The 13,439-nt window shown below is 40.2% G+C and overlaps 1 protein-coding gene across 14 annotated transcripts in view; it reads right to left on the reverse strand.

Annotated features, from left to right (window-relative positions):
* ryr3 (ryanodine receptor 3) overlaps positions 1-13,439 on the reverse strand; it is a 140,219-nt gene that overhangs the window by 111,447 nt on the left and 15,333 nt on the right. For all 14 annotated transcript variants that reach the window (XM_074685746.1, XM_074685738.1, XM_074685747.1 and 11 more), the window contains exon 2: positions 5,877-5,996. In XM_074685746.1, coding sequence (XP_074541847.1) covers positions 5,877-5,996 — 120 coding nt within the window. The remainder of the gene's footprint in view (positions 1-5,876; positions 5,997-13,439) is intronic.

Here is a 13,439-nt window from a genome sequence, read left to right on the forward strand (position 1 = left end):
ATTAGTTTGTTTAGGCCTAACTCTCTTCAGCATACACAGTTATTTGGCTCTTCTCTGTCATAAATTGAGATTTGGCTCTCAGAGTGAGAAGAGTGTCCAAGTTTGTCTGTAAACTTTCAACACATGTCTGCCGTGCTTCAATAATTCAGCATTAACTGATGAGGAGCATAAATAATTCACTGATCAGAGACTGTTCACAGCAAAATAACGTATGAAACTGGGATAAAAACAAAACATTTGAAGTTAGTCTCAGAGCTGGAGCCAAGGGAGGACACAGAGAAAATCAAACGAGTTCAGAAGTCGTTTGGAGGCAGACCTGCAAACCTGCTCGCGGCTCACATCTGCTCATCAAATCATGAAAAATGAGTTGACTTTATGATGTGCTAGATGGCAGTGTTGATTAAGGTTACACACTGAGTTTAAGTGTAAACAACAACATGTAAACAAGCACATTAGCTGCAGCCCATTAACTCTCACAACCTCTGAACCTCAGCAGAACTTATATCCTTAAACAGCCCGTATATATTTAGCACCTATATACTGTAATCTCATTTCTGCAGCAGTAACTAGCTGCACTAAACTTTTCCTGCCGCCCTTTGCTGGGCGAACGTTGGAGGAGGATAATTTAAGGTGTTGGGAGTCAGCCCTGACACAAGAAACACAAGCGGCTGACCCTTGACCCTGCCAGTGGAGTGAGAAGGGGAGAGCAGAGGGGAGGGCTGCGGGGTGATAATGAGGAAGGCGCTGCTCTGAAACTCAACACAGACATGCATGAGAGTGTCCAACACCACTGAGTGTCCAATTCTGTTGGTTTAAACCAACAGCTTTAACACAAACATCATTGAATCTGATATTTATCATTCAATTGACACAAAAATGAGCAGTTTTTGGAAATGAAAGAGGTGAAAATGTTCAAGAAGAATATTTATTAAATACTTTTATACATGTGTTTATGTAACTCTCTAAAACAACAAATCTAAGACTCCTGCAGACCTCACACCTCTGAATAATGCAAAACCAATGTTTCAATTAACATACGTCTTTGAGGGTTACATCCTCATACACAACATCCTCCCTGAGGCTGGAAATAAAAGACCGTCTCAGTTGTCATTTTGACCTTTTAGAAAGTCATTCTTTCTCTTCTCTGTGGGGGTTTAATTCAATACAGGAATCCAAGCTGTAAAAATGAGCAAAATCATCCTTCAGTAGATCAAACAGGATTATTTTACTGTCAAGAGTATTACATCAGGCTGTGTAATGCTATTCAGAAGAGTCACGAAAGAAATGAAATTTCCATCTTCTTAGGTCAGATTCTGTTGTAAATCCCATCATTTCTCTTCTGTTTTTGGATAAGATAAATATAAAATCCATGTGAGGTGGAACGAGTCCTTTTCAGAATTATGAATAATCCTATGCACATTCTTTTCTGTCCTTTTATTGAGGCAGGTAAAATGTTTCATTCTTCGTTCATTATTTCATTCTACTTTTAGTTATTTGATAAGTTTAGAACAGGTATGTCCAAATTTAGGCCCTCTAATGTCTAGTAAGGTTTCACTAAATGACAACTGGACTGTTCATAGGCTGCTTGTCTAAAGCTAAAGCTCCTTACAATCTGCAGAAACTCATCAGCTCTTGCAGCTCACGTCTTTAAATATATGGATGTATCAGCAAGTGAAAACATGAGAGTTCCAAAAACACACTAGAGGACACAAGACCAGATTAAAGTTAGGAAAACAAGGGGAAAAGAAACAATTCTGAATGAATTGCAGGATAAGAAACATTTGGGTCTGAAATATTATTTGGGGGGTGTGGATGGCCTAACAATCTAGGTCCTGCTCCATGAGGTTCTTCTTTGAGTAGGTAGCCTAGGTTCAAATCCAGCCTGATTTCCCGCACATCATTCCCCACACTCACCCTGTTTCCTGCTCTATCCACTCTCTTTAATTAAAAGCAGAAAAGCTAAAAAAAAAAAAAAACTTAAAAATGAAAAAGTTGTTTGAGGTCAAAACATTCTGAATCTGAAAAACAACCCTAATAAAATCTCGATCCTGATCCTGCCATAAAAACATCCTGACACATTTTCTCCATATCGCCCCCTAGTGGAGAACATTTTCCTTGGTCAGAAGCAGAGTTAGCTGATGTTTACACAGCACGTAACCCTGCAGAAAACTGACCACTGATCATCTGGTGTCTAGAGGCACCTGAGGGACAGGTGAGCTTTGATTTCATCAGTCTGCGATGATGGCACAAGGAGGCTTGAGCACACCGGTTTTCAACAGAAAGAGTAAACAAACAGAACATTCATATATTACTTTTATGGTTAACAAATATGTCTTTAAGTTTAGTAGATAGAAATAGCAGAACATATCTGGTTTTTCTTTTTTTCCAGCCTGAGTCAGCATCATCAGTCTGGTGTCTGCCATCATTTATCAACATAACACTTCCTCAAAAACTAATAGGTGACACCAGATGTCACAGCATGGATGTTAGCTTAGATCAATCAAGTATTTATCAAATACAGATATACGTCCTATTTCTTGTAAAAAAAAATAATAATAAAAAAATACAAATAAAAATGATGAAATTATCATAACCTTTTCAATAGTGGAGTATGATTTCACACAGAAAGGTCTCTTTTTGTGTGAATACCTAAATTTCTAAAGAATGATGCCACGGTGATGACAGGAGATGAAAACACACATATGTTTGGCAACATCATATTTCAAGCCCTCTTTAATTGGACTTCTTGTCTCCCTGTGTCACTCTTGTTCCCTCTCCTCTCTTCCAGCAGCGATAGGAAACCAGGCATCGTTAGAGAAATGAGGTGTCAACACCTGAGATCAGCCAGCTGATGACAGCCCCTCCCCTCGTGCCAAACCACATCGTCACCCTTGACACCCTCACTGCACTTCACACCAAAGATGGCCAAAAGCATTGTCACCAAGATGGAGGTCAGAGGAGAGAGGTTTTAGTGATGGGCTGCCTCCAGCTCTGCACAGGTGAGTGAGCAGAAACAGGTCTTCAAAGTCTATTCAGGGTCTCTATGCTGGGAGGTTTTACTTTATATTCTCAGGCTGGTGAAGAGTTTTACAGCTGTGTCGTATAATTATCATGCTAACACCTACATAAGTGTGACCACAAAAATAAACCCAAGCATCGTCTGCATAAATAGACATGCTTCAATGTTGTGTCAGCTTAGAAAAAAACCTGTCTCTCTTTCATTAATTGTTGTGGCATATGATGCACATAAAACTTCTGCTCATCCTAGCACAAATCCTCTCTAGAGGAAACACAATCTGCCTCATTTCAACATGAGAACATCCTGCCAAAAAAGCCTCATGACATGTTTATCAAAGCGCTGACAGCTCCGTTGTGCTGCAACAACACCATGCCAGGAAAACACCAATTTTCTAAACACCATCAGAGAAACAAAACTTCACTCCCCTGACAACAAACATGGCCAAAAGCATCCTCTACATCTAATATTTACACGAGTTGTTTGTCTGCCCGGGCCTCCTGACAAACCAATGGGGTGCAGCAGAGCAGAAACGAGTATGTGATCCATAACTGGCACCAGGAGCTCTGTCAGGTCTGTTTGTTGGGGTTCTGGCCAAGCTGGGGACTGAACCTGGATCAGTGCAGCAGTAAAGGAGGTGTCCTCCCCCTTCACATCCTCCAAGCACCCATTTTAAGATTGTTTTTCTTCAAGTGGTTCTACTTTGCACCAAGAGGCCTGAGTAAGATCTAATTCATCCCTTTATTTGACAGGAAAGCTCATCTCAATAAGTGGATAAACAGATGGCTTTAAGTGGAAATAATCTTGAGTGTCTCTTTGATTCACACTCTGTCAAGATGAAAGATGCCAACAAACAAAGGTGGCCTGGATGCAGGCTTTTTTGTGAATTTGTGCCATGGTGTATTGTTTTTATGCCCAAACTTTAATCATTCAAAAACTGAGACATCATTATCATCTTCCTGTAAAATCAATCTGAAACAGTTTCAAGATTTTGAGCAAACCGAGCTTAGTTAGTCAAGTTCATCTCTTGTTTCATTATGCTTTTCTTTAACACTAAGTGCCCAATCACTGTAAGTCCAAACCAGAGGTTCATAAACCCAAAGAGACAACTCCTACACTATCATTGTAGTTTATGTAGTAAAAATATTATGGATGTATCATTTCATGTTCAAAATTGAAATTAACATAATACTTGGCACAGTAAAGAAACAAATGGTTGAAATAGCTTAGTTAAGGCATATAACACAAAGACAGGGATTCAAATTGTGAGATTAAAGTGAGAAAGGTTAAAATAATTCACTTAAAGAGGCTGATGGTAAGTCAAAATCTGTCTGAATCAAAGTAAAAAAAAAGTTATTTTAATAGTGAATATTGAAAGACGTTAACTCTGTTGCAGTAAAGAGAAAAGTTGCCTCCAATAATGATTCAGTGTTTCAATAGTTGGCCAGTGTTCAGTGAATGATGAATCATGTGCTGAAAGTTAATGAGTTAACTGTTATCAAGAAGTAAGCATTGAACTTAAGCGGAAAAACAGCTCAGTTGATAAATTGACAACGTACGAGTTAAAACTTGACAAGGTAATAAAAAAATGAAAGACCACTGCAGAAAAAGAAAGAATGAATCATTGAAAATTGGATAAAATACTTTTGGAAAAAGACACATTGTTAAGACTTGACAAATTGGCTGTTGAAACTTGAAAAACTTTTTAAAAAGTTATGAAAAAACGATCAAACTGAACAGTCGTCTGAAAATGAAAGAATAGATAATTAACATTGTTGAAAAATGAAAAACTCTTACAATTGAGGGGTTAAACAGTTCAAAATAATACTTAAGAAAACTGCTTATAGTTGTGAAAAAAAGAGCAGAAAAGTGAAGGCCAAAGAAATCATAAGCAGTCAAGTCAAATAAAGTGTTGGATTATGGGGCAAAAAGTTGGAAAGTGAAATGATAAGTTGTAATAAGACATACATGGATAAATGTGAAGCTTGAAGAAATGCAAAATGGTTCAAAGTCAGCAGATGTATAAAAAGTAAATAAATAATCTAAAAAAAAGGAAATTGTGGTAAAAACTTGAGACAAGTTAGTTCAGAGTAGGGTTGCAAAATTCAGGAATTTTCAAAGTCTGAAAATTTTCACGAGAATTTATGCTAATTAACAGGAATTTGTTGATGTAAACTGGTAATTCATATTGACAAACTTGATTACAATTCAGGTAAGTATATCGTAGCACCATTTTAGATAAAACAGCCAAATTTAATGTGGGTTTACATGAATATCTATGCTAGGGTCAGACCACTGGCAGTACTTTGTTGACTGCTTGGCTACTGAGGCCACACAGCCTCTATGCACTGTGCATGATGCCCACAGCACAAGATTATCAAAGGTACCACCTGAGTATGACAAAAAGTTTAGTTTAGTCAAACTTAACTTCCCATGAAAAGTTTCAGGAATTTTTTTTACCCCTTAGCAACCTGAGCTCAGAGCAGAGAAAACTGTTTCGATCTGACCAAATTTTCCCCAGGGATTAATAAAGCATTTCTAATTCTGACTGATTCTGATTCTGGTTTGCTAAAGTAGAGGAAGAGGCTGCTTAAACTATTTATACTTACTATAACAGACAGTTAGCTGCACATAATGGATAAATAAGTAAAATGTACAACGACTGTCAACTCAACGTATTTAGCTGACAAGTGGTGTCTGTTCAGGAGGAGCTGGAGCTTGTTGAACAGAACTGCTTGTTTACATAACATGTCAGTAACCACAGAACAAAACATAAACATTAAGATGAAAATTTTCTTCTGGGGTCTGCAGTTTGAGGTGTCCAATTCATATCAAAGCCGGGTCTAATACCCCCACTCACCTTAGCTTCAGAAGTGGGTTCCAGGTAACAGAGACGGTTCCCAAGTCCCTCAGCGGCCAGGCAAAACTTGCGATGCTCCTTCTGGATGGTGGCCACACACTGGAGCACCACCTCATCGTCCTGCCAGAGGGGAGACGAGCATTAATGCCAATAAGTGTTTGACAGTGACCTATCCAAGATAAATGAGACCAGACAAGACGGAAACTTTCTGTGTTGGCTCGGTTTTGTTGCTGCAGAAACAAAGCTATGGTTGAGAGTTCGAAACTTGGATTTGGTTTCTATTGAAAATTTAGCCATCTAAAACACAGGAATGGAGGAATTTGGTGTATCAGTCAATAAAAATATATATTTTCTTGCATCTATTTTATAGTCTGGTGTTTGTAAAACTTAATAAGAGGCAAAGAGTTATGAGGTTAGCACAGAGAGAAGGAATCAGACAAAAGGAAAGTCCAGAAAATCAGGTTTTCAACTATGAACAATCGTTCAGCAGCAAAAAACATATGAAATGGATCAATATCAGTATCTGTTAAGTGGCTTTGTGTAATATCATGTCCAACCCTGTACCACAGACTCTGGTTTCTGAGTGGGAGAGAGGGAAAGCCTGATTCAATCACTGCAACCAATAAATGAACATCTGTATCTGTCAGGGTCGAGAGGGTCGCGCTCTATTTGGCAACACACACACAGTTATCGATTTATTTGTGCACTCGCTCTGTGTGTGTTGGTGTGTGTGTGTTCATGTCTCATGCCAGCTCACATCCCACACTAATCTGAGCTGATGGTTGCCATGGTTCTGGCTCCCACCTCCTTCACAGCAGTATTAATTCAATAGATTTAGATACAGGCTGCACAGCACCCACAGACTCAGGAGGCGAGATAACAGACCCTGACAATGTTTCAGCCAATGGCACCCTGGACCCAAAAGTGGAAAATTAAATGTGATCGCAAAGGCTAAATCCCCACGTGTTTGGACTGTAGTGTAAGGGAAATGTTCTCAAAGGATTTTTCAGTCTTTCAAATGCATCCATCAGATGTTTTTAAGAATTCAAAGACATCAGAAACCGATGATAAATGAGGAAACTGCTTTTTAATTTGTAACACCCCGTGCCTTTAAGGATGGAAACAACGTAAAATCATAACAAGAACCCTCCTCAGGAAATGAGGGCAGATTTTCTGCTCTTTCAGGAGATTTTCAACTTCAAACAGACTTTGCTGGAGCCCTGGAGTCAGTCTCTTTGTTCATGTTATGTTGAGCTCTCTATTATGCATCGGCGCTGAATCATAGATCATGTCCTCTGTTTTTCTGGCTTAAAGATGTGGGATGTGTTAACAGCCACAAAAGATTAACCTGACTTTCTTCTTAATGATAAATCACTTTAACTTTATCAGCCAAGCAGGACAAGGCTGAAATCCTACACTGCAGATTATTGCCTGAATCAGCATCTTTTGATGCTCTGTGTTTAAAGGTGAAGTACGAGATAACATACAGTTAGCTAGTGGTTATATGAAGTAGAATACAGAACACTGGCTAACTAGAACTGACACAAAGTTTTGATATAAGGATGATTTTATTGGTTTAAAAATGTTTTATCGAAACAGCTGGATAAAAACAGCCTCTTTGTTCCTTAGCAACAGTATTCTTGTCAGCCCACTTATGGGTGCAATTAGCACTAGACTTGACATTTTCATTCCTGGTGAAGTCTGAGTATTAGCATTTTAGCTATGCAGGAGCTAACAGACTCCTTTTCTGCTATCTGATTTTTTCCTCTCACTCACCCAGTCCTGTAGCTCAGCTAAAGCCCAGACCATGTTTTTGTTTGTGGTTTCTTAAAGTCTGTCTACTTCATTTCACTCGACATCTCTTCCACTTAGCTCCTTCTATTTTAAAGAGCCCATGTTTATTCCAACTTCCTGACCCCTTTCCTGTCAGCCATTACCCACAATCAATAGTTTTGTTCTCATTTATCCAAGAAATATATTTAAAATATGCTGTTGCTCAATGCTTTAAAAAAAACGAATGTTTTTGTCACACTGTCAACAGACAGAAGGAAACATTTGATTAGGGATGGGTACCTTTCACATTTGAAACGATATGGTACCGATGCCCAGTACCTGGCAATCGGTACCGGTACTCAACGGTGCCAATTTTTGATACTTTTTTGTGGTTATGTGGAAAAAAGTATCAATTTGTTTGAAAATATATTTTTTTTTACAATTTAACAAATATATCCTTCAATATAAAATCTTGAAATGCTGTGTTCATGTCCAGCATGGAAAATCGCTCACTCTTCCACTCCCTCACAGTCACAAGGACTCGTTTATACACCTAAACATAGTACCTTTTGACTCTACACCAAGCAGTAACTTCCGGTCTAAGAATATGAGACGATGCGGAAGTACTAAAATCTGCTTTTTCTCAAGTGTTCGCTTGAGGCTGGCCTCGGGAGTACCGGAAGTCACATACACACCAGGCCAAAAAAAGCCATTTTCAAAGCAGAAATTAACGCATTTACAGCCTGGTTCAAAAAATGTCTCCTGTCTGAGTCGCTAATTTTACTACTGGCACCCACTGTACGGGGGGTGAATTTTTTTCCATCTCGGCCACTCAGAGGATATTAAGATCGTGAGCTAGGTGAAGCCCTTGCCACTACCAAATTGCCCGCTCTAGCCATTTTCCGTTTCACAAACAGACAAGTGACGTCGGCGAGACTACATCCATGTTTTATACAGTCTATGCTCTACACGAATCAATACCCAGCACTTTTGACATTATTCGGTCGGTACCTAAAAGTGCCTAATTCGGTATCCATCCCTGCATTTGACCCTGAGCAGCATTTTGAAGCCTATCAGCATTTGGAGTCATATTGGAAATGCTGAACTCAACCAAACTTCTGTTGAGTTGGCGTGAGGTTAAGAGGTTTTCATCGACAGCGGCAGCTCTTAAAAGATACTAAGATACTTGATTTTGCTGATTGGTAGAAAAACAATGGGTTACCAATGTACATGTTGCTGTGTTTCCTAAATAAATCTGCCTCCACTGATACTATTGTTTTTGTTAAGGCTGGTGCCATATAGGTTGTTGTACCTGTGTGCACTTTGTGTGTAGTGTAAATGCTGCATATATGCGGCATGTGTGCACGCATGTTGTATGAGTGCAGCATAAGCCACCATGACTGTAACAGAAGCGCCGTGTGGGTGCACCCTGTGTGCATCATGTGTGAGTTGTGTTTGTGTTGTCACCATGACCATGTGTCGTGTGAGCGGCATGAGTCACCGTGACTGCAGCGTGAGTGCTGTGTGAGTGTGGCAGCAGGAGTGCGACATGACTGTCCATGTGTTTTTCCTCCTTGTTAATCATATATATGCCAAACTTAATTCTGTTGAAGATATGATATGTGTACTATTAAATAAATAAGCTTTGGATTGGTGTGTATGGGGTTTCTGTCACTTTGGAAACCAGCCTCCAGTGGACACTAGAGGGACTGCAGCTTGTAACACTTTGACATTGTTTTTGTTTATTGTGGCTGGAGGTGAAATCATAAACACAGCCAACTTCATTCTGCAAACGATGTGATATGTGTTGTCCATTGCCTTTGCAATTCAAAATGAATTACTGATGTTTTGCTGTTTTGACCAATCAGCATCAAGTTTTTATCACAGCCGGATAATCAGCAAGAAAGCCAAGTGTTAAAATATAAATAAGAACTCACTGTAATCTACAGTAATGCAAACTGAAGCAAATCAAAGTCATTGCAGTACCAAGCACCAAGCCATAAAGATTCATCAACAACTGTGTTAAGACTTTTGGAGGTTTGTGTGTCAGGGTAATAAAATCCATCTTCATGCACTCTTAATGTAAATACATTTGAGTTAAATGTCCAAGCTGGCACAGCACTCCTCTCTAGCAGTGACTTAAATGCCCAATGAGCCTCCTCATGCCTCAGGGAGGTGATTACTGATAGCAGAAAGCATCAGTATTGGCTCTGAAACCCTGCTGCAGCTATCCGGGTCGTCTTGTGATGGAGGAAACATAGCTTGTTGTTTCAGGGGCACAGATAGAGACGGAAACTCAATATGGTCACAGGATGACCAAAGACTTGTCACCTCTTAAAAAACGTGTAAATACAACTATTTATTTTCAGCTGTTTGGGATTCTAGTGGCCTTATGAAACCAGCAAAGCTTGGCAACATTAGCAGACTACTAAACCTTCATGTGAGGCTTACGTAACAACTATTTATAGACACAATTGTTCTAAAAATGTGAGCGGTATCATTTAATCTTTACTTTATCTGTGAGGAATATCCCCAAAAAGATACAAGGTCACACAAAAGCACTACACTGAGATAAAGAGAGTCATAAATATTCATGCATGACTGATGACCACTCTGAAAAGCTTTAGGGATGCAGAAAAAAATGATTTTCCTTGTCTTTGATAGTGTAGTGCAGTTGTCTGAACTCAACTGGAAGCCAACCAGTCATCTGAGGAGTGTGAAGCAATGGGAGGAAGAGCAGGACGGATGATAATGCCAACATTGAAATAAATACAACCCCAAGAGACACTACAGAGGACGTTTTGATGTTGAAAACGGAGACAGAGTGAGAATTCTCTGATGAAAAATCGAATCTGTGATTAGATCTTACAAATGTAATGAAATAGCAGCGTGTACCCACAGCGAGGACACTTTCTGTGTCTCTCTGCACCCCTGACTTGATCCCCAGCCAGAGAATCTGGTGAATCTGAGGCAAAGTGATCCTCGCAGCAGCAGTGTGACCATCTGCTAGACAGCTAAAGAGCAGCATCAGTACTATGTATAGGGCCCCCGGGCTGCAGCGGGAGGAGGCAAGCAAGGGGTTGGGTGGCTGCTTCACCCAGCTTCCAAGTGGAGAGCGGGAACTTGACCCTGCCATCTCCCAACCTGACCCCACCCTTTCTCGCTCCCTCTCGAGATTTTCTTCAGAGCCTGTGAGTTTGAAAGTCTCCAATCTGGACAGCAAAAGATGTGTTTGTGACTCTGGTTTGAGCTTCTTTAGAACATCACCACTTCCTGTGCTTCTTTTCTTCAACAGATCTTCAATGTCTCACAGTCTGCACTCGTTCAAGCAGCCCAGTCTATGTGCAGCCTTAACAGATGGCAACAGGTGTGTTTGTGTGTGTGTGTGCGCGCGCAAGCAGCCCAATGCATCCACCAACGGAAACCCGAGAACTACAGATTCTCCGGCGTGCCAAATAAACTCCCACAACTCACCCGGCACTGCCACCAATGTGAACTTGAGAAAAGGTGAATCTGCTCAATCCCTCAGCACTGCTATTTTGACACGCATGCTTTGCACATGCTCAGTGGAGACCGTCAGGCAGACTTTGGGAAGGAAGAAAGGCAGACGTGGGTTAAAAAACTGAAGGGAAAACAGAAAGTTTCAGCACGTTTGTCTCCTTGTTCACACTGTCTCAGTGAGGAGTCCGTCTGGTCTGGCGTCGTGTTCCTCATAAATGTCAGGCCGGGTGCTAAGTACAGGCTGAGCTATGTGTTTTAGTGAAGCTTAGCTAACAACATGGAGAGCAAGTAGAGGCAGTGTAGATGTGTGAGAACTACAACCTGATATGTCAGATAGGGCCCATGTTAGTGCCTATCAGAGCGCTGTAAGGTGAGATTTGGAATATAGAAGCAGAAACCGAAACAGAACACGTCACATAATCAGACCCAAAAACAGATCCCTCTCACTCTGTGTGATCTGCCAACCTGATGTTCAATTATTGAACCCCAAATTCACAATGTTCCAACCTCATGTTGAATTTTTTAAGCCGTGTAGAGCTAGAGGAAATGGGAAAAAACTGTGACAGTGTGAAAAAATGATTAAAAGCAGCAGAGGACCTGACAAAGTGCAGCGACGGTGAAAAATAGAACTTGAAGTAAAAATAGACGCAGATGTAAACAAGAAACAAAGAAAGAGACGGAGAGGGAGAAGGAGAAAAGGAGGTGAACTGAGAAATTGGATTTTTAGCAATCTGACATTTAAGCTCCTCTGTGACGTTAGTCAATACTGTCAGCTACACTGGTTGCACCTGCAGCTACATGAATCTCAAACAGGAACAGTATTAAAAGTCTTCTTATTTCGCCACAAGTTCGAGAAACAGCTTTTAAAAAGAATCTATTGAGTTTGTGTTCCTGGCTCAGGATCAACTTAATCTCTTGACTCTTCACTGATGGCTCTCACAGCTAGAGATGTTACAGAGAAACTAAGCTGCCACTAATTTATACAGATATTTAAACACCATTTAACTGATGAGGTAGATAAACACCCAAACACTGGATCACAGAGCAGGTAAACAACATCAAACTGGTTCACAGGGTGTGGTTATAGTTAGCAGAGCTAGCACCACCAACCACCAACTCAGTCCAACAGGTATCCTCTCCTCATTCATGTTGTAAATACTCAAACCTGTTGACTTCTGGCTTGGATTTACTCATTAAATCAGTTTGCTGTCATAGTCGAGTGAAATACTATCTTACTTTCTCTTTCTACTTTATTCTGAAAGTCAACCTGATATTCGGATGGGGTTTTTGTGTACTACTTCCTGTCCCACTGAACTGGTCAGAGCAAATTGATGCATCACTGCTACAGCTTCAAGCAGACACAACTAGAACACAACAGAACCAGTGTGAGTTGATGCATTGACTTGAATTGAAACCGATCAGATCCAGTGACCTGATGGAGCAAAGATGGATCTGGTGTGATTTGGCTGTTTTCCACACAGCCAGAGCAAAGTTCCCTCTTGGGTACCAAAACAAATGCTAAAGTGCCTTCTTGGGAGTTGAAACTTGTGCTAATGTGCCCTCTTGAGCCAAAGCATGGAAGCCAAATCGTGCAATGGAGTGCCCTCTTTAAGGGGCCAATACGTGTGCTGAAGTGCTCTGGAAAACGTGGAATTTGGTGCCCTTTTCAGTGCCTAGAAAGTGCTGTATGTGCCTTTTTTTCTCTTTTGCCCCTGCCTGTCAAAGAGTCTGTGCATGCCACTATCCTCAATAGAACTGTATTTCCATTTTCTAGATTAAAATTCTTGCTTGGTGCTCCAAATCACCAACTATAATCCGTGCTAACTAATTTTCAGGCAGTACACCAACTCTAATCATGTGTCAGAAACATTAAAAACCGTTGCAACTGTATTACTTCTTCAAAATACAACCACTCCACTTAAATTTTTTTAATGAATCCATGATATCGTTTTGGATAAAGTTGTGTTCCAGCAACAACTTTGGGTTCCAAAAAGAAAAAGGCTTCCTGAAAGAGATATATATGTTTTTCTTTTAGACCTTTCCATCTAGCTAGCTGTCAGAGTAAACTTCTTGATCTGAAAGACTTGTTGAACATTTAAAGGTCTACTTGTTCATCTACATGGTTAAGGAAAGGAAAAGTATAATAACATGGGTTTGAATTATGGCCACACACTGACTTAAGTTTCAAATCAGGACACAGCTCTGGTCTCCTGGGTGAGGGTTATGTGCTGCTGGTCAATCCATCAGTGCCCCCAATACCATCCCAAACTAAGTAAGCCAGTCTTTTTA

This window comes from Halichoeres trimaculatus, unplaced genomic scaffold (genome assembly GCF_033239565.1).
Source record: "Halichoeres trimaculatus isolate MK-OKI-2021-1 unplaced genomic scaffold, fHalTri1.1 fHalTri1_scaffold_13, whole genome shotgun sequence".
NCBI classification, from domain to species: Eukaryota; Metazoa; Chordata; class Actinopteri; order Labriformes; family Labridae; genus Halichoeres; species Halichoeres trimaculatus.